Raw genomic sequence first — 26,737 nt, forward strand, 5'->3', positions numbered from 1 at the left:
CCCTTCTCTTTCGAAAATAAGCCTGTTAGTTGCATTGCGGATTGGTAAATCTATTAGGTTGGTCATGTAGCCAGGTGAGAGACTGAAAATTATTCTGTAAGCTAAAGAACATATCTTGAAGGATATGTGTGTTTTGATTGGTAGCCAGTGTAGTTTTTGGAGTAGAGGTCTAGCATTTTCGAACTTACACATGTAACTTATAGAATGCCTTAAGTTTTGCATGCCCTTGCTGCATTTATGTGGCCACAGTTATGCTAGAAGTATGGCTGGAGTAACTGTGGGTCTGTAAATGTTAGGCACACCGATGCTGGGTCACACTAGTTATCTGTAATGGAATCCGGGCGTTCAGATTCTGTTTATGAAATAGGCTCTCACTGTGCATTGGGGTGTCTGAACAAGGGCTCCCGCTGTTAAAATTGTCCCCAAAGGGATAATTCTGTACAGGTCCTGCCTTGGTATGTTCCTGTTCCTGGCCTGCCTCGGTGCATTCCTGTTGGGATCTTGATACTTAAGCTAAGTGCTTATACAAATTTATTATGATAAATTTATTATACTTATTATGAATATGACTAATATAAATGAAAATAGTTAGAAAATATTATATCACTAGTAAAAAAGGCCCGTTTTTGTAGGCAAGGAAACGGGCCCTAGGCAGGCAATTCCTCGCCCCCCCCCCCCCTTTGGTGAACTTGTCGCCCCCCCCCAGACCGCCAAAAACCGCCCCCCGCTGCCGTTGTGTACTACCTGTGCTGACGGGGGTCCCAAACCCCCGACAGCCGAAGTGTTGTTATGCCCTTCGCGTTCCTTCCTCATCTTCTCTGGAAGTTCCTCTGCGTGTGTCTGACGTCAGACGCACGCAGAGGAACTTCCAGAGAAGATGAGGAAGGAACGCGAAGGGCACAACACTTCGGCTGTCGGGGGTTTGGGTCCCCCGTCAGCACAGGTAGTACACAACGGTGGCGGGGGGTGGTTTTCGGCAGTCCGGGGGGGGGACAGGTTCGCCGAAGGGGGCGAGGGGGCCGTAGCGCGGGAGGTGACAGCTGATTCCGAGGCAGGGGGCGGAGTAGGGAAACACGCTGCGCATGTTTCCCTACGCTGCGCATGTTTCCCTACTCCTCCCCTTGCCTTGGAATCAGCTGTCATGACGTCAGTGCGTGTCTGCCTAGCAGACCACCTCCAGCCTAGGGAGCCATGGTCCCAGGCACAGAATGTTGGAGGTGAGAATTATTATATATAGGATTGAAGTTTTCAGTGCACATTATTTAGTAAAAATTGTGAGAGAGTATTTTTGTGTAGATTTTACCTGTACAGTAGTATCTTAAATGGAAGACACCCCACCCCCCTCCCCTGCCTCCTCACATAGCTATTTTTTTTGTGTCAGAACTGTTGGGCTATTTTTTGGGGCATGAATTGGGCTGGAAAAGTTTTCACTATCTGGCAACTCTGCCAATTAACAAACCTTCAGACCAAGGACAGCCCAGCAGAAATGGAGGTAGGGAACCAGCTCGTGCAGACTTGAAGGAGTCAGGCCCCACATCACCGGGGAAGCCGTGGAACTAAATTTTTGAATCTTGTCCTTCTCTTTTACCTTGAATTGAAGTCTTCGTAGAAGCAGTTGGAGATTGTTTATGGCAGCCATTTGTGGCCCAGTTTGAAAAAAGCAAAAACTGAAAGGGATGTGGCTGCCCAGCCCTGGCAGATGCAGAGAAGAGCCAAAGCTGTATTTCCTTTTGGGTCTGTGATATTATTTGTGCTGCTGCAAAGGACCTTTAGTGATATTTTGTTAAGAGAAATTACTGAAGAGGGACTTGGGCGTAAAGAGAGAAAAAGCAGAGTCTGAAGGGTTTTTGAAAGGGAAAGAAAGGGGGGTTCCCCCCCCTAAAGTACAGGGATTGTTCAAAGGAGAAGGACTGACCTACATGGAGTCCTGAAAAGGGGAGGAAGGCTAGAAAGAGATACAAAACTCTAAGCACAGAATGGAACTTAAAGACTTTGAGGAGAGCACTGCAGGGGGAACAAGCCCTCTGAGGACCAAGCTGTGTTTGTCACTATACTTGAGCTTAGAACTTTATTTATAATGGAAACTCCATCAGGAGAGCTTTACTATACATCCTAATAACTGATTTGTTTTATTGCAAGCAACCATTGACTTGTAATGATCCTGCTGGGCAGAGAATAACTAGAGCTGAGAAGCTAACTAAATGACAAACTCACTGCCAAAAGCTCACATACTTGTGACAATATAGAATCACGCCTAACTGTAGGCGCGTACAACTATGCCTGCTCATATGTAACCATGATTCTATAAAGGATGCATACCCTTTATAGAATTGTGCTACGCGCATTAAATTTTCAGCACTGATTTTTAGGTACTACTTATAGAATTTGGCCCTTAGCGCGTCCTTAGGCGAGCTTTTCCCACATGCTAAGCCCATTCCTAGCATGGCCACCAAAAAGGGCTTTATAGAGCAAAGCTGTGCTAATGTCAGCATTAGTGTGCAACTGAAGAGCTAGAAACTACTAATAACACAGTTTCTAAATATAAAACCAAGCAGATTCACCCCAAACAACCAAAAAAAGTAGAGAAAAAAGACCTCAGAACCACAACTCACACTCTCAAATACAATAATAAGAGTAGAGTCACAAAATCCCATCACAGGTCATTAAAAAAACTCCATTTTCAAAACATAATCAAGAAGGGTGAAAACTTCTAAGGTATAGCAGGAACAAAGTTCATAAAGCTATGGGGTCCTTTTACTAAGGTGCACTGAAAAATGGCCTGCGGTAGTGTAGGCATTTGTTTTGGATGCGAGCAGATCCATTTTTCAGCGTACCTGTAAAAAAATATCTTTTTTTTGCTGAAAATGGATGTGCGGCAAAATGAAAATTGGTGCACGTCCATTTTGGGTCTGAGACCTTACCACCACCCATTCACTGAGCGGTAAAGTCTCACATGTTAACCGGGCAGTAATTGTCAATGTACGTACAATGCCAATTACCACCCGGTTAGCGCCGTTCACCGGAAAATAAAATATTTTTCCAGTACGTGTAATGGATAGGCATAAAAAGTGAAATTACTACCCGAGCCATGTGGTAGCCAGATGGTAGTTCCAAATTGGCGTGAATTGGGCTTGCATAGGCACCTACATGGTTTAGTAAAAGGGCCCCTTACTATTACTATTTAGTTTTACCAACATACATATTATTATAGGGACAAATGGCTAAATAAACAACTCCTAGGAAAAAAGAGCAAGGATGGGCAATGGATCTCCACAACCATATCAAAAGAGAAATCCAAAAATGTCACTCAAAAAATATTTGAACTAAAACTAAACACCACATGGAAATCAAAATGACCCAAGACGGGCCATGTTTAGACCACTACCTGCCTCAGAGATCATAAGTTCTCCTTCTAGATCGGCTGGAAGTTTAAAGAAGTATCAGCATTGTGCAGTCTCAGTGCTCATCCCTGCTCTTTTTGCCTTGGATTTTTACGTAGGGATTGCTCTTTCTGGTCTCTTCTTGTTTGTAGATAAACAACTCCCTCACTTTTGCAATTGGAAAACTATCTCAGTTCATAGACCTCGTTGGTAACAGGATATTTAAAAGACTTGCTATTTACATTGACATGACAAACAGAACAGAACCCATATTTAAAATGCCCCTTAGGTAATTTAACAACATGATTTGTAGTTTTTGGAAGGGCAGAGTGAACTAATATGTCTCTCAGATTGATTTCTTTTCTGTATGCTGTACCTTGAATTATTTGCCAATGCTGTTTTAATATTCTTACAAATATTAAACACTGTGGTTGTGGAGACAAAAATTCCCTCACTTGAATACAAACAACACATGATCCCCACAGAAAACAGTAAGAAAGTGTGACAATCTGCAAGGTTAATGGGAGGGAAAAGCCTCAAGGTACTCTTGACCAACAGGTCTATAGAGCAACAAATGATCCACCTGACCAATATTATGGTCTAAAAAGAATCAATTACCTCATCATAGGCAAAAAACCTATGACCTGTGCGATGTAATGTCTGAGACTTCAGTATTTCAGAATCCAACCACAAATAGAACATACACATTGAGAGACTTTACTTCTTGCAAATCTAAAGGGGTGATATATTGTTACAATGCCCCGTTAAGAAACTTTATGTGGGGCAGACCTCTAGGACGCTGCAGGCTCGTCTGATTGAGCATCGGAGCACCATTCGAACCAGGAAGGTGAATTTACCCTTAGTAGTACACTGTATTTCAAGTAACCATTCCTTTGAGGATTTAAGGTGTGTGATTTTGCAATTGATACATCCAATGAAGAAAGGCGGTGATATGCGGCGTCTGCTATTACAAAGAGAACGGAAGTGGATTTTTCCATTGAAAACCTTAGAACCAAATGGACTGAACTCTCACATCGAGTGGAGTCATTTTCTTTGAAGATTTTTTTGTGACACATTTTTCGATAGGTTTATATCTTGCGAGCAATGTTTACACAGTGCAATCCACTTAAGTGCAAGGGTCTGGGACCAAAGAAATGCATGCAGTTAACTGGAGCGTGCACTTAACCGTTGTGACCCAAAGAAGCTTGACATCTGATAAACATATGTACAGTACTGTTTATTATTATACATACAGTATACAGTCTTTGTTAACTGACTTTAGGCTTACTTGAAGTAATCAGTTATAGTCCTCTGTACACTATTGGGTCTGTGAGTTCCATAGACTACGTCTGCCAGACGGTAAAAACTGTCATAGCACTGACATCCAGTGGCCTCCAGATAGGCCCACACTGTGTTGAGACTCTCCAGCGCTCTTGCAAAAGTGATAGGAGCAGGTTGTTGAATTTCATCAGCATGTGCCTCACTGCTCATTTCATCAGCTGTTTCATCATCAGCTGTTGTTGCCTGCATGTAGGCGCATATCTTGACATTATAATCAACAGCTACGTAGCGATGAAACTCCTCTTCAGTAACACCGGCTGGGATGTCAATAACCTGTTCATCTGACGCGTTTGCAACGGCTGCATCTGTTTTGTCCCTCTCCACATCCTTAACAAAGCTTGTCGCTTGTAGCAGTTCACAATGGTTGCCTGTGTAACATGATTCCAGGCTTCTTTCTGCATATGTAGGGAATCCAACAGTGATAGATTACGAGCCAGTTCAACAGCACATTTATCCTTGCCAGTCTGGTCATCCATAACGCTCATCAGACGACGTAGCACAAGAGCCCGATAATGTTGTTTGAAATTGGCTATTATATCCTGATCCATAGGTTGGATCAGAGAGGTAGTGTTTGGTGGCAGGAAGACCACCTTGATGTTAGACTGCCTGACATCATCCCTGTGTGCAGCACAATTATCACAAAGCAACAAAATCTGACGCTTTTGTGCCCGCATTCTAGTGTCTAACTTCTTTAGCCACTGCTTCCAAATTTCCCCAGTCATCCATGAATTTGCGTTAGCCTCGTATGACACAGGAAGCCACTTAACTTTCATGAAGCAACTGGGCTGTTTGCTCTTTCCAGTGACGAGGGGTTCCAACTTCTCACTCCCATCCATATTGCAGCAAAGGAGGATCGTCAGTTGGTCCTTCGACGTTTTACCTCCAATAGTTTCGGCAGGTTTGAATGCAAGTGTTCCATCAGGAATCGCTTGCCAGTAGAGACCGTTTTCGTCAGCATTGAAAATGTCACAAGAACTCGTTCGAGATGGTAGGAAGAACTGAAACAACCCAATTTTCAGCACCAAAGTCATCAGCATCTTGTTTCTCACCGTGCTGTTTCTTGAATTTTATGTTGTTCCTCTCCTTCCATCTTTCCAACCATCTAACAGTGGCTTTGAATTCATTTAGTCCAAGACTTTCAGCTAGCTGGTTAGCTTTCTCTATAAGCAGTGGACCACTGACAGGAAACTGTCTGCTCCTGAGTCGAGAAAACCACCGAAGAAGAGCATCTTCTACCTCCTCAGCTTTTCCCGCCCGTTTTCATTGTGGATTTGTATTGTTTTGCCAGTCTTCCAGAAGCTGGTCTTTCTGCTTCAAGACACATGAAATTTGATTGGGATTGACACCATATTCTTTAGCAATAGATGCTTGACTTTGTTTGTTTTCTAATTTTTTAAGAACTTCTATTCGTTCAGCCAGTGTTAAAGTCTTACAGTTGCGCGATGACAACGACGATGACCCCAGTGTACACTCTAACAACATTCTTTTGCTTATTCTGCCTGTGGCAGTTAAAGGGGCGGTAAATTTGAAATCTCATTGGTTGTCACACGCCAATCGGCTTCCATATTTCGTGTGCGCTCTTATGCGGAGTCTTTCCTGCAGATGAGCGGTCTTAAACCATGCATATAAGCGAATCTTGCACTTATCAGTGGTGCGCTAAACCGAAGTTTGTCCCCATAGAAATTGATGGTGCCAAAAACGGGACTGAAGTACGGCATGCAAGTGCTTATCCGATGTGCACTTAAATGGAATGCACTGTATTTCATTGAATTTTACCTTCTTGAGTTCTGATTGGATGCAGATGTCAGGGCGTCTGACGTCACACAGGAACGTTTAAAAGCCTCCATTTTGAAAATCGTATTGTCACTAGACAGAAGAGTCAAGCCGGGGAGCGATCATATTTGTAAGAATGGAGTGGTTGCAAGCAGATTTTGGTCTTATTATGTTGTGTTGCATTCAGTCGTTTGATGAGTGGCTTTCCTCCTTTGCAGCTGCCACTATTTGGACCCTGAAGCGGCTTTGCTCTATAAGGCACAAACGAAATGCTGGCCATCGTCGGTCCTGGAATTTGTTGGCTGCTGTGGAAGAGAAGAGTCTGCAGGAATGAGCATTATCGAGCTAAGTAACTGTTCCCTTCAAGCTACTCACCCATGAATGTTGTTTTTTCTAACGTACCATGATTGGAAGATTGGATGGTTTATTTAAGTACACCAGGATTTTTTATTGTTGCCAAATGCGCTGAGACCTCTTGTTGATGTTAAATATTGCGGGTTTTGGGAAGGTTTTTTGCCTATGATGAGGTAATCAATCCTTTTTAGACCATAGTATTGGTCAGGTAGATCATTTGTAGCTCTATAGACCTGTTGGTCAAGAGTACCTTGAGGCTTTTTCCTCCCATTAACCTTGCAGATTGTCACACTTTCTTATTGTTTTCTGTGGGGATTGTGTGTTGTTTGTATTCAAGTTTGGGAATGAATATTCTTACAAAACATTTAGGTCCCTGTTTATTAAGGTGCGCTAGCATTTTTAGTGCACTCAACACTAGAGACACCCATATATTCTTATGAGTGTCTTTAGCATTAGTACATGCTAAAGTAAACAGGGCCCCTTAACTAGATGTGTATAAGGTAATGTACAAACAACTCTGTCTTTGTGTTTTGCTGTTTTTGTCATCAAAAAATGACTCTCTCTCAACTGATATTGCTTTTCTGTAACCTTCATCCATATATTTTCTGAGATAATGTCTTTCAACAAATCTAGGAGCCCTTTTACTAAGGTGCACCAAAAAATGGCCTGCGCTGGTATAGACACGTGTATTGGAGGCGCGCAGGTCTATTTTTCAGCATGCCTGCAAAAAGAGGCCTTTTTTTTGCCAAAAGCTGTTAACCCAATCATCTCAGCTTCTGGATTCTACCTCAGCCCAGCCTATCTCGGATAGCCTCCTCCAAGGATTCATCATATAACTACCAGTCCTTCCTAATTGCATCTTCATGGACCTTTTAGACTCTCTTGCCATTTCCCCCTTTTCTTATTCCCTTGTTCCTTTTATCCTATCTCTTTTGATTGTAACTGTATAACAACTGATCTGGCAACCGCCTTTTCATTACATTGTAAGCCACTTTGAGCCTGCACACCTGTGGGAAAAAGTGGGGTATAAATGTACTAAATAAATAAATAAATAAAAATCAGCACGTGTCCATTTTGGGCCTGAGACCTTACCACCACCCATTGACTTAGCAGTAAGGTCTCACGCATTATGGGCGGTAATCATCAGTGCATGTACAGTGCCGATTATTTCCGGTTAGCACCACTTGGTAGAAAATAGAAATTATTTTCTGCCTCGTGTTTTGGACGCGCGCCAAGATTAGAATTACTGCCCGGGGCACGCGGTAGCTGGTCGGTAGTTCTAATTTGATGTACCTTATACGCACGTAGGTGCCTACACGCCTTAGTAAAAGGGCCCCCTATTGCCCATTATTTGGGACTGATATTTCAAAATCAAAATTTTATGAGCAAAATTTCCTGTTCTGAAAAACTGGCCACATGGCAGATTTCTTTACAATGCTGTGTTATGACAGCTTGTATAGTTCAAAAATGTATTAATATCAATGGGTTTGCGATATGTTTCAAATTGTCTGTGTTGAACTTAATCGATATGTCAAGAAAAGGAATTTGCTCTTTGTCATAAGACATTTTAAATTTTGATGCTGACTTATGTGTTCTTATAATAATACCACATACCTGTCTTGTATGTAAATGTGTTACACCGGCTTCAGAAACATAAATTATTCTTGGCATTACTTCTTCATATGATGCTTTCCTTTGGCTGATGGCACACCTGCCCCTTGGTTGAGTTTTTAATCAAGTCATTTTATTGTTTCTCTTTATTAATCTGTTTTTACATTTTTGCCATTAACTATTGATTTTTTTTTCTAAATTTTGCCTAATGGAACATTTGCATTTGCTATTGACCAGCATAGATGGTGACAGTCAGTGACGTCGCGAGGGCAGCTTGACACCCGGGGCGGGTCGCCGCTGCGCACCCCCCCCCCCGGGTGCAGCGCGACGCACCCTCCCCCCTCCGTAGTGCAACACCCCCCCCCCGCCCGCGAGAACATACCTGGAAAGCGGTGAGGGGCGGGTGGGCGGGCCAATCCACCGAGAGCACGCAGCTGGGGGGGTGTCGGCGCCTCGCTGGTTCCCTGCTCGCTCTGCCCCAGAACAGGAAGTAACCTGTTCCGGGGCAGAGAGAGCAAGGAACCAGCGAGGCGCTGACACCCCCCAGCGGCGTGCACCCGGGGCGGACCGCCCCACCGCCCCCCCCCCCTCCTACACCACTGGTGACAGTACATATGATTTTACTTTTTCAGCTCATTTTGATGTAGTTCAGGAGGCATACAGGTCCTTTAGTTTTATCAAGTTTATCAAAATAAAGAAATGAGCCAAAATGGACACATTTAGGGCCCGGTTCTATATATGGCGCCTAAAATTAACTCATGTTAGGCAATCATGCCTAAGCGTATTCTAAATACTGTGTGTAAATCTACCCACATTATTTAGAATACACTTAAGTGTAGTTAATGCGACTAAATCTACGTGTGTCCATTTACGCCAGCGAAAAGCTGGTGCAAATCCCTGCTCATAGATTTACATTCATTTGCCCATATTTTATAACAGAAATTTACAATATACTTTCAAATATGTCTTGTGAAGCTTCAAGGCACCTGGTCACCAAAATAGTCCAATATACTTATTTTTGCAGTGGAGGAAAAACCTCAGAAGAGCCACCCAGCCTGCAATACTTTTAAGGCATGGGCACGGTTCACAATCATAGGAAAAAAACTCCACTTACCATAGTGTAATCATTCTTAGTATGTGTCCAAATGTCAATGAAGCCCACTTGTTCTCACAGGGATATAAAAAAAAATAGAACAGGAACTAATGTCAGACACTCATTGATAGTATTTCATAATCTTTGTGTACTTCCAAATCCTCAGGTGCCCGCCAGCAGATTCAACAATCCCAGGTGCCCAACAGGGAGCCCCTGACAGAGAGAAACAGGACACAGATAATACAGGACATGAGGGAAGGAATAGAGGAGATTCTGGACATAGGAAGGTATAGGACACAGAGAGGGAATGCTGGGCATAAGGGGAGGAATGGGGCGATTTTGGACAGAGGGAGGGAATGAGGGAAGGAATGGGGGAGATTCTGGACACAGGGTGGATAAGTACAGGGATACAGAGGGGAGATGCTGGGCAGAAGGGAAATTAGGAACATGGAAACACAGGAGAGATGCTGAACACAATGGGGGATAAGTACAGTATCAAAGGGGAGATGCTGGACACGAGAGGAAAAGGACAAGGACACAGAGGGGAGATAGTTAACATGGAGAGAGAAGAAATGTCAAATGGACATACAGAAATGTCAAATGTAAGAAATGTGAAATGTCAGCAGCTCTATTTCACTGTAAAAGGAGTATTAGGACTGTACTGAAATTGAGTAGGAACCTGGCTTGTTCAGTTTTCCCAACAGATGTACTGATGTTCTAGGGCACACTTTATGTTTACAGTGCTGCCTTTTCCTAGGTAGAGTCTTTGTTATGTGAGTTTTGGAACCTATGCTGGAATAGTGTATTTACACATGTCTGGGGAAAAAACAGGACCCCTGAGATAGGGCCCTGTTTACTAAGGTGCGTTAGTGTTTTTAGCACACCTACACTTAGCGCACATGCTAACCATGTAGGCGCCTATAGGGATATTGTAGGCACGTACATGGTTAATGCATATACATGGTTAACTCTCATTAAAATCATTAATGCACCTATAACACTGCTTAGTAAACAGGGCCCTTAGTTTCAAAATACTTTACAATTATTTAAACAATTAGTATGACCTTTGAAATGCATTAGTGTAATGGATTTTTCCTTAGTTAATTCATAATTTGTGTTCAAAGTGTCCTCCTTCAACCTTGGCACATTCACAAAGTCGTCAACGCCACTGAACTGCTGGCTCAATCAATTTGGGGTTTCATTAATTAAGAGCTCAACTGTTTGGCAAGCTCAATGTGCTGGAGCAGGGCCGCCAAGAGACTGGGCCGGGCCTGGGGCAAGGCCGCCCCCCTGAGGTCACTGCCACCGCTCCCCCTCCACCCCCCCTCCGTCCGCCACCGGGCCGGACCCCCTGCATTGAAATCACAACGCCTCTCACCTCCGTGTGAAAGCGCAGCAGGGCAGCAGATCGCCTCCCTTTGGCCCTCCTTCCCTCCTTGTGTCCCGCCCTCGCAGAATTTATGTCAGACGACGGAGGGCGGGTGGGAATGCGGCACCGGGTCCCCCTTGGAGGCCCGGGGAATTTTGTCCCCCCCCCCCCCCGCCCCCCCTCTCAGCGGCTATGTGCTGGAGCTCCATCCTTTTGAAAAATAAAGTACTCAAAAATGTCTCGCATTTCAGGCAGAAGTTTCTGCTGCAGTAGGACTATTTGAGTTATTTGGAAAAAATGTTGGGCGTCCTAGTTTTTCTGGAGACCGTGTAGTTTCCGAGTAAATTATTGTACAGTTCTGTATTGCTTTGCAGCATGACTGGTCATAAGAGGATTTATGTTGCTGTTACGGAGATTAGATTAAAAACAATTTTTGTATCGCATGTTTTTGGGAGAAAAATCCTAGCTCTATACTACACCAGTTCCTAGGGCCGTGGTCAAGTGGATGCACAACATGCTTGGAGGGCTACATCTGTTTACAACTTAGAAGGGAATTTTATAACAGGGCACCTACAAATTTGGGGAAATGTGATTTATTTTATGCTTATTTAGAAAAGTGACATAGACTCATATGTGTTTTTATAAAATACACCCAGAACTCGTACACATACATATACATAAATTTACACGTTCACCAAGGGAGGTGTAAATGTGTGCACATACTCTCTACACGAGCATGTGTACTTTATAAAATACAGGTATACATAGAAACAGAGAAAAATGAAGGCAGATATGCCTATCCAGTCTGCCCATCCATGCCATCTATTCTCCCTTTCACTCCCTTAGAGATCCTATGTACTTGTCCCAAGCTTTCTTGAATTCAGATATAGTTTTCATCTACACCACTTCCACCGGGAAGTTGTTCAATAAATTCACCACCCTTTCTGTGAAGAAGTATTTGTTCAAGTTACTTCTGAGTCTATCCCCTTTCACCTTCATCCTATGCCCCCTTGTTCCAGAGTTTCCTTTCTATTGAAAGAGACTCGCCTCCTGTGCATTTATGCCATGTATGTACTTAAATGTCTCTATCATATCTCCCCTCTCCCGCCTTTCCTCCAAAGTATACATATTGAGATCTTTAAATCTGTCCCCACATGCTTTACGATGAAGACTACTGACCATTTTAGTAGCCGCCCTCTAGACTGCTCCATCCTGCTTATTTTTTTCTGAAGGTGTGATCTCCAGAACTGTACACAATATTCTAAATGAGGTCTCACCAGAGTCTTATCCAAGGGCAACATCACCTCCTTTTTCATACTGGCCATTCCTCTCCCTATGCAGCCAAGCATCCTTCTAGCTTTCGCTGTCAACTTCTCCACCTGTTTGGCCACCTTAAGATCATCACATACGATCATACCTAAGTCCTGTTCCTCTTTCATGCACAAAAGTTCTTCATTCCCTAAACTCTACCTTCCCTCAGGTTTTTGCAGCCCAAATGCATGACCCTGCATTTTTTAGCATTAAATCTTAGCTGCCAAATTCCAGACCATTCTTCAAGGTTCACTAGGTCCTACCTCATGTTATCTACACCATCAGGACTGTCTCCCCTATTGTAGATTTTGGTATCATCCGCAAAGAAGCAAACCTTACCAGACAGCCCTTCAGCAATATCACTTACAGAAATGTTAAAAAGAACCAGCCCAAGAGCCAAACCTTGTGGCACACCACTGGTAACATTCCTTTCCTCAGTGAGCTCCATTTGCCACTACTCTCTGTTGCTTTCTAGTCAACCAGTTCTTAATCCAGTCAGTCACTTTAGGACTGATATCGAGGGTACTCAGTTTATTTCTAAATCATCTGTGCAGAACCATGTCAAAGGCTTTCCTAAAATCTAAATACACCACATCTAGCGCTCTCCCTCAGTCCAACTCTCTGGTCACCCAGACATAGAAATTTATCAGACCTGCCTCTAGTGAAACCATTTTGCCTTGGGTCCTGTAATCCATTGGACTCCAAAAACTTTACTATTCTCAAACGCAATGCACCTGGACATGCACTGTTTATTGTTAGTGTCCGTACTTACATATGTGCATACAGCAGGGGTTCTCCACCCAGTCCTTGGGACATATGTAACCAGTCAGATTTTCAGGATGTCTAAAAAGAATATGCCTGAGATAAATCTGCATACAATGGAGGTTCGGCATGCAAATCTATCTCATGCATATTCATTGTGGGTATCCTGAAAACCTGACTGGCTAGCAGGCTTATTTTCAAAAGAGAAAGACGCCCATATTTCGACCCAAATCAGGAGATGGGCGTCTTTCTCTCATGGGCGCCCAAATCGGTATAATCGAAAGCCGATTTTGGGCGCCTCCAACTGCAGTCTGTCGCGGGAATGGACAAAGTTGACGGGGGCATGTCGGAGGCGTGGTGAAGGTGGGACTGGGGCGTGTTTATTGGCCGAGAGATGGGCGCGCTCGGCCGATAATGGAAAAAAGAAGGGCGGCAGGAGCGAGAATTTGGGCCACTTTTTTTGGACCCTTTTTTTTTTCACGAACAAGTCCCCAAAAAGTGCTCCAACTGCCCAGATAACCACCAGAGGGAATCGGGGATGACCTCCCCTGACTCCCCCAGTGGTCACTAACCCCCTCCCACCAAAAAAAAAGAACTTTAAAAACTTTTTTTTCCAGACTGTATGCCAGCCTCAAATGTCATACCCAGCTCCATCACAGCAGTATACAGGTCCCTGGAGCAGTTGTTATCGGGTGCTGTGGACTTCAGGCAGGTGGACCCAGGCCCATCCCCCCCCTACCTGTTACACTTGTGCTGGTAAATAGAAGCCCTCCAAACCGCTCCCAAAAACCACTGTACCCACATCTAGGTGCCCCCCTTCAGCCATAAGTGCTATGGTAATGGTGTAGAGTTGTGGGGAGTGGGTTTGGGGGGGGGGGGTTGGGGGGCTCAGCACCCAAGGTAAGGGAGATATGAACTTGGGAGGTATTTAAAAAAAATTTTTAATTGTTACAAATGCCCCCTATGGTGCCCGGTTGGTGTCCTGGCATGTGAGGGGGACCAGTGCACTACGAATCCTGGCCCCTTCCATGACCAAATGCCTTGGAGTTTTTCATTTTTGAGCTGGGTGCCTTCGGTTTCCATTATCGCTGAAAACCAATACCGCCCAGCTCAAATCCGCCCAAATCCGATGCATTTCCCGGCACCAACCGTATTATCGAAACAAAAGATGGACGCCCATCTTTTTCGAAAATACGGTCTGTCCCGCCCCTTCACGGACCCGTTCTCGGAGATAGATGCCCATGGAGATGGGCGTTCGCGTTCGATTATGCCCCTCTAGGTGTGTCCTGAGGACTGGGTTATGAACCTCTGGTATACAGCCATATAATTTTAGAAATAAATCTTTTCCATGTGTAAAAGAGGCTTTACACACAGAAAAGCTTTTCTAAAGTAATCTCCTTATTGTAGCAAAATCTGAAGTTTCTTGGATCAGCAACACAATATCTCAGAGAATGAATCACTTTTTGATGGATGAGCAGATAATACTACCTGGGTATAATCATCGTTGAAAACCTATCTGTTTCCACAGGTGAGACGGATCAGAAAAACATGTTTTGTGCAGCATCTTGACAAAAACATCAGTTAATTAAGATAACTTGGACCCATGTTCTGATGTGATTAACAAGTATTCATTAATTGAACTCCTTAAATATATTGTTGGCCTTCAATTGCTTAAAAAAAAAAAAAGAAAGAAAAAGAAAGCAGCCACATGTCTCTTCTTTGGAGGAAAATATAGGGATAGGATGACACTTGCATTGAAGTAATTTCAATGGCTCCTGCTCAACTTTAGGATTGCTTTTAAAATTCTGGGCTTAGTATGTAAGGTGAGACAAAGAATAAGGGCAGTTTAAGTTAATAAACCTCTGTTTTATTGCTCTGAATGGCTTCTGCATTCATCTCAAGGTGTTGCTTTCCATACCCTCTTCAAAAGATGTGCATTTAGAAACCTGGCAGAAGACTTACGCCAGTGTTTACAAAGGCACGCTATAGGCGCATTAGCATTTTAAACACACGTTAAATGCTAATGCGCATCAAACGCTAAAGCACCTATAAGAATGTATTGGTGCGTTAGCGTTTAATGCGCCTTAACTTTATAGGTGTGTTAAAAACGCTAAAGCACCTTAGTAAACATACCCCTTAGAATGGTGTTGGGGGCCAAAGTCAAAATGGCAGAATGAGCATTGAGGAATCCGTTGAATTTTCTTGTTTCCTTATTGTAGGAGGAAGTTAGTAATGTGGGATACCATTAAGAAGAGTTATTAATTTACTGTTAACCTCAGTTATTGGTAACTAGATCTCATAGTATAAAATGAAACCTGTGCTAAAAGAGCACAAGTAGTGGTAAAATTGTATGTCTTAACAGTAGCCCATGTTGACAACTACACCACTGTATTTTTTGAACATGCCTCCAAAATGCAGAGAAGGTGAGTGTCTTATCCTCCAAGACCTCTACATAGATTGCTGTCCAACAATGAATTGACTCCTTTGTCATCTGCATGCCTGGAGTAGATAGGAAAGGTGAGTCCCATTGTCAACCCGGATGAAGGAGCATTGGGTTGGCTGTAGTAGGAGGTCTCCCTCTCCCCCTTGAATTGCTCTTCACTACTGGATCTGCTGTGCCTTCTTGATGCAGAGCCTGGGGGTCGAAGTGGACCACTATGAACATAACAACATAAGCAATGCCATACTGGGGCAGACCGAAGGTCCATCAAGCCCAGTATCCTGTTTCCAACAGTGGCCAATCCAGGTCACAAGTACCTGGCAGTATACTAAAAGAATAAAACAGATTTTATGCTGCTTATCCTATAAATAAACAGTGGATTTTCCCAAGTTCATCTTAATAATGGCTTATGGACTTTTCTTTTAGAAAATTATCGAAATCTTTTTTTAAACCCTGCTAAGCTAACTTTTACTACATTCTCTGGCAATGAATTCCAGAGTTTAGTTAAATGAATGAAGAAATATTTTCTCTGATTTGTGTCAAATTTACTGTTTAGTAGTTTCATTGCATGCCCCCCATGATTTTATATTTTTGGAAAGAGTAAACTAGTGATTCACATTTACCCATTCCACTCCATTCAGTATTTTATAGAACTCTATCATATCTCCCCTCAGCCATCTCTTCTCCAAGCTGAAGAGCCCTAGCTGCTTTAGCCTTTCCTTATAGGGAAGTCGTCCCATCCCCTTTATCATTTTTATTGTCCTTCTCTGTACCTTTTCAAATTCTGCTATACCTTTTTTGAGAAGCAGTGACCAGAATTGTACACAGTATTCGAGGTGCAGTTGCACCACGGAACAATACACTTTTATTTTCCATGCTTTTCCTAACAATTTCTAACAGTCTATTTGCTTTCTTAGCCTCCACCTCACACTGAGCAGAGGGTTTCAATGGATCATCTACAATGAGTAGATCCTTTCTCTGGGCGCAGACTCCTAAGCCACATTGAGCCTGCAAATAGGTGGGAAAATGTGGGATACAAGTGCAATAAATAATAATAATAATAACAATGTAAAACCTTGCATCATGTAGCTATACTTTGAGTTCCTCTTTCCTATTTTCATCACTTTGCACTTGCTCACATTAAATGTCATCTGCAATTTGGATGCCCAATCCCCCAGTCTTGTAAGGTCCACTTGCATTTTTTTCACAATCCTTTTGTGATTTAACAACTTTGAATAACTGTGTCATCAGTAAATTTAGGGGTCCTTTTACAAAAGTGCACTGAAAAGTGGCATGCGGTAGTGTAGGTGCGGGATTTGGGTGCGTGCAGAATCATCAGTGCGCCTGTAAAAAAGGCCGCTTTTCTCCCAAAAATGGACGTGTGGCAAAATCAAATTTGCCGCGCGTACATTTTGGTTCTCTGACCTTACTGCCAGCCATAGACCTAGCGGTAAAGAATTTGAGCAGTAAGGACCTACGTGCATCAGATGCCACTTGGTGCACGTCCGCTACATGCATCCAAAAATAAAAAATCTTTTTCAGACGTGCATACCGGACGCGCGCGTGAAAAATGAAATTACTGCAAGAGCCACATGGTAGTCGGGCGGTAAGTCCATTTTGGCGCACGTTGGGCGCACATAGGCGCCTACACGGCTTAGTAAAAGGGGCCCTTAATTACCTCACTAGTTATTCCCATATGTAGATCATTTATAAATATGTTAAAAAGCAGCAGTCCCAGCACCAACCACTAGCAACAGTATTCCTATCAGAAGTGAAGTTGCAGATGGTATTAGCTATGCTGCCTGACTAACAGATAAGCAGTAAAAATACCTATCTTAAAGGAGATGCTGTAGATAGATAGATAGATAGATAGATAGATAGATAGATAGATAGATAGATAGATAGATAGATAGATACAGTGGTGTGCTGGAGCAGGCTCTCACAGGCTCGCAAGAGCCAGTTGTTAGGTTTTTAAGAATTTTGGGAGCCGGTTGTTAAAGTAGGGCCCTCCATGGCTACTTTAACAACTGGCTCCCAAAATGTGGGCTTGGGCCCCCTGCTGAATTCTCTTTTACTTTGCTGGTGGGGATGCTGAGCCCTGCCAGCCAAGTAAATAGACTGCTGCTGCTCCCCGCTCCTTGTTTCCAGCTCTGAGCAGCAGGCTGGGATTTCTCCAGCATGTGTGAGAAGTTTCAGCATGCTGCTCAGAGCAAGATGTTGGGAGTGGTGGCAGTCCATTTATTGGCTGCCAGCAAAGGTATGCCTAGCGTGCCCGCACAAAAGGAGGGAGGAGAGAGAGGCAAGTGTTGTTTCCCCCGACCCCCCACCCCGGCCACCCCTAGCCCTTCCAACTGCAGAGCTGGCTACGTCCGTCCGGAGAAAGAGCCTGTTGTTAAAAATTTACCAGCACACCCCTGGATAGATAGATAGATAGATAGATAGATAGATAGATAGATAGATAGATAGATAGATAGATAGATAGATAGATAGATAGATAGATATGAAAGTGGAGCTTGGTCTGGGTCATCGAAACCTGGTAGTTGAGGAAGATCATGGTACTATGGCAAACAGAGCTATCTCCTCCACTGTCAAACTCATGACTTCTGACTATGGATTCACTTTGGGCAGTGTTGGTTAAATTAGATACTATCATCGCTAAATCCTCTTCAGCTATTTCAGTCTTCAGTTAATAAAGTGGACAAAGTTGCATGGAATCAGGAATCTTGTTTTAAAGACAGTGTGGAGAGATTAACTAAAGTATCAGAGAAGGTTAACGGAATTCAGAAAGTAAGGGAGGAAGTTAGCAACATGGGCTATGATTAAGATGGATTATTTTACCAAAAGCCATGCTATTTTAGCACAGGCCGGGACCCATTTTATGTAAAGAGACCCTATGTTAAAATAGCACAACTTGTGGTAAAATAATCCAACTGTGAGGGAGTGGATGGTTTAGTGAAGAGCACTCCCTCACTGATGCAGTTCAGTCACCTTACAACAGATGGCTGAGTCAGAGGGGTAGAGGCTCAGAGCAGGCTGGAGTTAAATACCTTGAATCAGTGTAGAGTGAGGGAAACCCCCGAGTATACAGGCTCCAGGAGAGAGGCCCCGGGTGAAGGAATCTTCCCAGGGTGTTCTTGTTGGCTGCAGTACTTGAGGGGAGCCTGGAGAAGAAAAGCAACACCACAACAGAGCTCCAGTTTCTCCTTGCCTCAGTCTTGATCTCTTTATCTCTCAGGCACTACTTGGATGAGTGAGATTGTGGACATGATTCTTGCATCTGGTGACGTGGAAAAATGCCAGCGTGATTTTCTTCACAACAAGGTCCCCATGCTGGAATTTTCTGCCCCCAACTATGTTGAGCCAGGTAAGTTGTCAGGTGTATTTTGATAGAAACAACAAAAAGAAGCTAAGATCTGCCCAAGCCAAAGCACCAAATATAACAGAGATCAGATATCCAAATAAATTATAAAACTTTAGGGACTACAACATATATAAAGACATTAAATATCCGGCATGGCCATGTTTCATTCCATATTGGTAAAATATTATGAAAAAATGCATAGATCAAAAAGTATACATTAGTAATAACATCTCAAAGACAAATTAATAAATGTATTAGCAAAGAGATTGCTAAAATATAATGCCAACGTATAAATACTTAAAATTGTAAATACAATAAAAATGCTATAAATAAAAAAGATATATGAATTGAATTGACTACACTGATAGCAGACAACATGCCTACCCTTTGTCCATACTCCAGACCAACTAATGTATGTTTAATTCTGTTTTATTAGCAGAAAAGGTAATGAACAAATAATACTGCAGATAAACAATATAAGTACAAAATACCTTCAACATATTCACAAGTCATGAAATACTCCGCGTTTTTATTATCCCCCCCCCAGAACCCCCCACACTCCTAATCCAATTCCCCCCCCCCCTTCTTCATCGCTTCCCTGTCCCGAATCCCCCCTTCAAATCCCTCCCTTGCCCTCCCCTCCCACAGCATACGTGGTCCAGATAAAGATCATAACTATGACATGAACTCTGATAAATTCAATTTAAGATTCTACTCCTTGCTAAAGGCTGCAGTGTATCCCAAAAGTGTGCCCATGTCCTCTGAAAACTCAATCCCTCTCTGGAGGACAAATCCAATAGTCCACACCTCTCCAACTTTAAGAGCTCAATCATTTGTATTCTCCAGGTTCGTACAGTAGGAGCTCTGGTATCTCGCCAGTGTAATAAGATGACTCGCTTTCCCATCAATATTGCTCTTTGCAAGAAGGACAAGCATCCTGGGAGTGTTGGCTTAATGCATTTATATTCACCAAACAATAGCAAGGGATGTCTCTGTATTGTGCGACCCCAGTATCTCTTGATTTCACCCAGGATTTGGGCCCACAGCTGCAGAATGTGCGGGCAGAACCAAAACATATGACCAAGCGTAGCTGAGGCCTGGCCACACCAAAGGCATGCATCCGAGACACCAGACCCAGCCTTGAAAGCTCTTGCTGGCGGGATATATAGTCGTAGAGCAAACTTATATTGCATCTCCCAGTATCGAGTGAAAATGGAAACTCTCCAAATGGCTGATATAAACTTGCCAACTAATGTATAAAACCAATGACAAGGTTTAAAAAAAACTAGAGAGGTGATAACTGTAGAAAAAAACATATAAAAATTATTTTTAAAAACTTGGATGCGGTTGATGTTATTCTGATAATTGCAAGAAAAAGAAATATAAAGAGAATATTTACCTCTAGGTGGCATCCTTTTACTAAGCCACACTAAAAAGTGTCTAGTTCGCCCTTACATGAGTCTTTCCCATGTGCTAAGGCCATTTTTAGTGCAGCTGGAAAATGGACGATTTTCCAGGTTAATGGTCATGCGTGAATGTTGCCATTAGCACGCGGCTATTAACAAACATTAGCACTCGAGCCCTTACTGCCACCTGTATTGCAGGCAGTAAGAGCTCACACATTAATCTGTAGAGTTTTCAGTTTCTTCAAGTTTAACTGCGAACAGTGTGCAAAAAGCCTATTACAGTAATCTAGTTGACTGAACAACTAGTCTAAACTGAAGGGGATTTGGAACATGAGGACACTGCTGGACAGACTTTTACAGTCTGTGTCCTGCAAGTGACAAGACAGATTTGGATAGGCTTTGGCGGCAACTCCAGTAGTTGGAACATAAGGACGGAGCCGGGCGGACTTCTACGGTCTATGTCCCAGAAACACCAAAGAAAGACTATGATCAAGTATATAATATCACGTTCATTGTTGATTTAATCTAGAATTGAGAATGAATGAGACTGTTGGGCAGACTGGATGGACCCTTCAGGTCTTTATCGGCTGTCATTCACTATGTTACTATGTAATCATGTGCTAATCAGCATGCAGTAATGCAGATGTTCTAAATGATTAGCACAGAAACCCTCACTCTCTACCCTCAGACATGCTTATTTTTTAGTGCATGGTTTGCATGCGCAGATTGCAAAATTACCATGGGACACTTCAGCTGGTCTCGTGGTAAACCCTTTTAAGCTGCAGTAAGCACACTCTAGTGCTTACTGCAGCATAATAAAAAGACCCAACCCCTGTGTCATCCAAAAGCATGTAGTATTGTACTGTGCCTTTCAAATGTATATCTCAAAGGTCACATGACCAGATAAAAAAAAATAACATTTAGAGTTAAAAAACAAAACTAAAAGTAAAAACCTAATAGTTTTAAAAAAGTTTTTAAATACATAACTGAATTAATCAGGGCCGTGCCTAGGGTCTCTGGTGCCCCCCTGCAGACTATCAGTTGGCGCCCCCCCCCCCCCCATGTGGCACAAGATGCAAAGGAAATAGGAGCTGAAAGATGGAGTGCATCTTTGTGGGATTGCTGAACAAGTAGAGGGTTTACAACCACTTAGCTTATCGTGCTTTCATGTTCACGAAATTAGTAATTAAATCTTTGATATCTAACTGGGCACATATATCATTCTCAATAGCAATCATGGCAAGGCTTACAAGCCTTTCTTGCGAAATACTTGATCGCAAATAATCCTATATAATAATTCTCAGCTCCAACAGGATGTGCCTGGGACCGTGCCTCCCTCGGAGGTGGTCTGCTAGACAGGCACGCACTGACGTCAGTGACGTCAGTGACAGCTGATACCAAAGCAAGGGGAGGAGTATGTTTCCCTACTCCTCCCCCTGTGTTACAGCCCACTGCACTCCCCTTCCGCGACCCAGTCGACCCCCCTTCTCGGCGAAAACTGTCCCCCGCCGCCGTCCAGTACCTGTGCTGACGGGGGACCCCAACCCCCATCAGCCGAAGTCCTGTGCTGGCCTTCGCGCCGTTGCTTCTTCAATGATCTTTGGTTCAGGTTCCTCTGCGTGCGTCTGATGTCAGATGCACGCAGAGCAACTTGGACACAAAATCATTGAAGAAGCAACGCCTCGAAGACCAGCATAGGACTTCGGATGACGGGGGTTTGGGTCCCCCATCAGCACAGGTACTGGACGGCGGTGGGGGACGGTTTTCACTGAGAAGGGGGGTCGACTGGGTCACGGAAAGGAGGGGTGAAAACGGAGGGAAGGCAGAGTCTGGAACAGTGAGGGAGGGAGGGTGGGGGATGGCCTTGCTAGCGCCCGTTTCCTTCCCTTTTGAAACGGGCATTTTTTACTAGTTTTTTATGATTTTTAACCGTGAAAATGATCGCTCACCACTTGCTACACTGACAGGAATTGTCAGCAATATTCTTAGAAACAAATTGCTATACATTGCAAAATAAGATAGCAGATGTAAATTCTCAAAGTGGACATATTCCAAACACTAAAATGAAAATAAAATGATTTTTCTCTACCTTTGTTGTCTGGTGACTTTCTTTTTCTGATCATTGATAAGTCTCTGACTCTAAAGTTTAGCAATTTCATTAAAGCAAAATATATTTTCACATATCACAGACTCTTCCTATCCAAGGAGAATCTTTTATATAAAAGCAAACACCAAAAAAAAAAACAATCAGATTTTCACTTACCAGCTCTTCTACACTACACGTCAGCTAAACTTCCTCTGAAACTACTGTTGGAACCATTAGCCAATGAAATGGCTTTTAGCTGTAGCTATGGGGTTACCTGAAAATTATGCAAACATCATTGCAGTCATGCCCTCCTCTCAGTGTACAAGCTCAGAGAAAAAAAAAAACTTTGAACCACTTATAGATTTTAACAATTACACTATTTAGTTTTTATTTCTCCCCAGTCTCACTTGCACACCTCCCTCCAAACCTGGCTGTTCTCTTTAATTTGAATGTTGTTCAAGCTCACCCTGAATGAGGAGTTCATCCCACACCAACCACATAAATAGCACTTGTTGTATTCTTTCAAACAACTTCAGCAGCAGAGCCAGCCTGCCTGCCTCAGTGAGCACTGTGGCCGAAGAGGGGAATCACAGCTTCAGGTAAAACATTTTGCAAGTGAGCTGACCTCAGGAAACGGTAGGCGCCCTCCAGAGGTCGGCGCCCCCCTGCGCTGCTTACCTTGCTTACTGTGTTAGCACGGCCCTGGAATTAATAAAACTTCTGGTGGTGCTATAGAGAAACTGTATAATCTAAAGGGTATGTAACATAACATAATACAATATCTTATAGTTCACTATCTTCTTTTTGGTTCTATGTGGATTACAAAAGGTAAATCTGGAAATTACTAACCCCCTCCCCCCTTTTTTACAAAGCTGTGCGGTAGTGCTGACACAGCCCATTTGACATGCTCTTGTGGTAACCCTGTTATACGCTTTAAGGGCTTAACATCCTTTAGTAAACATGACCCTAAATGATGTGCCCATTGAATTTAGTACTCCTTTTTAATTTAATTTATTTTTTTTCCAAAATTTTTATTAGGGTTTTCAGATAACAAAAATAGTAATAAAAACAGTAAAATAGAACAATAAAGATAGGACATATTGATAATAGCTGGAGAAGTGATTCAGAACAATATTGGTACTAGCATTGAGAGTTGTTAAGAAATATTATTATTGTTGAACGCTAATTTATGGCAATGGGTGGCTGCGGCCCATGTTCTGTTTTTAGGTACGTTCACGGCATAATGATAAACGTAAAGAATTCCAAAGATGAGGGATAGTAAAGAAAAATATACACCGATGAGTCATTTCTAATTGCGCAAAGCGTTGTCCTGGCAAAACCATACGATGATCATTTATGGCTCACAGGACCCGCACAGATGAATAGGGAATTGTTAATGATGACAAGTAAGATGGTACTGATTTTTCTGTCCTATTTGAATTGGAATTCCTTTCCATTTTATAGATTTATTTTTGCTGTGGACCACTATGCTGTATTTTATGAACAGTGGTATATCAAATAAATTTTAACCATAACCATATTATTAATTATTCTTGACATTAAGAGCGTTTTAAAAAGGATGTCCAATTCAGAATATAGACATCCAGGTCAGTACATCACAAATGGACATCCATTTCGCGTGTATTTTAGAACAGAATACAGCCTATTCTAAAAGACAAGTGAGATGAATGTCCATGTACTAGAAACGTCCAACATGAACAAACTGAAACGTACAAATTATGAACTTACAAAATGGCCACATAGCCATCCACAGGGAGTACATAGTCTAATGGTTAGAGCAGTGGACTGAGAATCAACAGATCCATGTTCAGATCCCACTGCAGCTGTCTGTGATTTTTTTTTAATTATGAACCCTCCAAGAACAGAAAAATACCTACTGTACCTGAATGTATCGTTTATTGTTTATTTATTTACTAGACCGTCACTTATTACAAAAGTAAATCAGAACGGTTTACAATGTAATATAACCATAAAATCAATATTAAAATACTATAAAAACACACTTTGAAATCCATTTCTGATAGAAAAGCACAGCAAAACCAGAGAGTCAATTAGGAACATTCATATAAATTACTCAGTTATAATAACTATCATAAAACATAATAAAAACAAAGAAATATTAAAAATTCTGTTTTTTTTCCTTTTCTACAACCCTTTGTTCTCCTCTTCTCTCTCTGTCTTTTCATCTCTCTTCACTTCTCCTATCTCTTTCCCTTATTATATATTTAATTTAGTATTAGACATTATCTTCAAATATGTCTTGAAAAAAATTAGTTTTTAGGATTTTGCAGAAGTGGGCATAGGAGTTTTCAAGCCTAAGTTCTTTAGGAAGGCAGTTGCAGAGGGTAGGGGCTAAGAAGAAGAATGCAGATGTTCGCTTAGATTCCCATCTGGCTTTAGATGGGGATGGAATTACCAGTCTGTTGTCTGTCAATGACCGCAGTGTCCGCGCTGGTGTATAGGGAATAATAAGATTGGACAAGTACGATGGACTCAACAAATAAAATGCCTTATGTGCCAATGTAAGAATTTTGAATTCTATCCTACTTCTATTGGAAGCCAGTGTAGTTGTTATACCACTCAATAGCCTTCAGGCTTGCAGGTGTCTTATATAATCAGGTACAACAGGTATTTTTCTGTCCCAGGAGGGCTCACAATTTTTAAAAAATAGCTCAAGCAGGAGTTGAACCTGGGTCCTTTGGGTTTTTTTGTTCACTGCGGGGCCCTTTTACAAAGCAGTAGTAGGGCTACCACGCGTGTAGCACACGCCAAATCAACACTACTGCCCAGTTAGCTTACCCACCCGGTGGTAATTTCAAAGCTGCGCATGCTTTTCCTGTGGTAATCAGCAGTGCAGTCACATTGGCGCGCACTGTATGAGTGCTGCGTGCGTAGCGCGTGAACCCTTACTGCTAGGTCAATAGGTGGCAGTAAGGGCTCAGGCAATAAGGGCTCCTTTTACTAAGCAGCAGTAAGCCCAATGCAGGCTTACCGCTCACTATACAGGAAGTACCTCTGGGCTACTGCAGCAGCCCGGTGGTACTTTCCACCTCTAGCATGCCGTCATTTCCGGCGCTACAAAACTGTATTTATTTTTGTAGTGTCAGAGTATACCCGGTGGTACTTGGGCAGTGCCGCATGCTGCCCGGTTACCGCGAGGTTAATGCGGAAGCCCTTACCGCTACCTCAATGGGTGGCAGTAAGGGCTTCCCCCCCGAAACGGCCAGGTGGAAAGTACTTTACTACTACTACTACTTATCATTTCTATAGCACTACAAGGCATACGCAGCACTGCACACCATACACAAAAAGACAGTCCCTGCTCAAAGAGCTTACAATCTAGATAAGACAGGAGACAGACAGAATAATTAAGGGCAAGGGAATAAAGAGGTGAGGATAAAGGATAGGGCAAGTGAGCAGTGGTTAGGAGTCAAAAGCAGTGGTAAAGAGGTGAGCTTTAAGTCTGGACTTGAAAATGGCCAAAGAGGGGGCTAGAGGCTCGGGAAGTTTATTCCAGGAGTGAGGTGCAGCAAGATAAAAGGAACGGAGTCTGGAATTAGCAGTAGAGGAGAAGGGAACAGATAAGAGAGATTTATCAACAGAACGAAGTTCCCAAGGGGGCACGTAGGGAGAGACAAGAGTGGAGAGGTACTGGGGAGCGGTAGAGTGAAAGCACTTATAGGTCAAAAAGAGAAGTTTGAATTGAATGTGGAAACGGATAGGATACTTTACTTGCCACACGGCCATTTCTTGCAGGAAGGCGAGGCTTCCCTTTTACCAGCTGTGGTAAAAGGGGGCCTCAGCGCGTGTGTAAAACATGCGTCGATTCCAGTGCCAGCCCTCTTTTGCCACAGCTTGGTAAAAGGGGCCTTAAATAACTGCACGCTACTTTTAATTCTAGTGCACAGCCATTTACTGCCCCCATTTTTAAAAGCCTTTTTTCCCAGCCGTGGTTAAAAAATGGCACAACGCGCGCCAAAAACACACGCTCACACTACCGCAGAACACGTTGTTTAGTAAAAGGACCCCTGCATTAGCCATTAGGCTACTCTTCAGATCTTCATGCTGCTTTGTTAAAAATGTCCATAGTGCCTGAAGCTGTCATAGATCCTGGTATCCCTTGCTGGTTTCACATTCAAAGGAGAGGAAGGGGGACAGCAACCAGTGGGGGATTAAGGAGGTGCCATGCCTTAATCCCTCTAGTGGGTACCTGATCAATCAGAGTACCTTTCTGTAACCTGGACATGCCAAGTACCAGGTCTAAATAACAATGTCCATCTTTTCAGACATAGAGGTCCCTTCCCCTTCTGAAATCGGAGCTGGGTGTCTGTATTTTGGACACTCCCTAGTCCCACCCAAAACATGCTTGGACCACACCCCCTTGCCATATGCATGTACTGCAGTTTTAGACATCCATATCCTGGTCTTA

The 26,737-nt window shown here is 42.9% G+C and overlaps 1 protein-coding gene across 2 annotated transcripts in view; it reads left to right on the plus strand.

Moving 5' to 3' along the window:
* The window catches only part of LOC115473740 (sulfotransferase family cytosolic 1B member 1-like), a 73,860-nt gene that overhangs the window by 31,260 nt on the left and 15,863 nt on the right, over window positions 1-26,737 (plus strand). For both annotated transcript variants that reach the window (XM_030208813.1, XM_030208811.1), the window contains exon 4: window positions 18,670-18,798. In XM_030208813.1, coding sequence (XP_030064673.1) covers window positions 18,670-18,798 — 129 coding nt within the window. The remainder of the gene's footprint in view (window positions 1-18,669; window positions 18,799-26,737) is intronic.

This window comes from Microcaecilia unicolor, chromosome 7 (genome assembly GCF_901765095.1).
Source record: "Microcaecilia unicolor chromosome 7, aMicUni1.1, whole genome shotgun sequence".
In the NCBI taxonomy this organism is placed as follows: domain Eukaryota; kingdom Metazoa; phylum Chordata; class Amphibia; order Gymnophiona; family Siphonopidae; genus Microcaecilia; species Microcaecilia unicolor.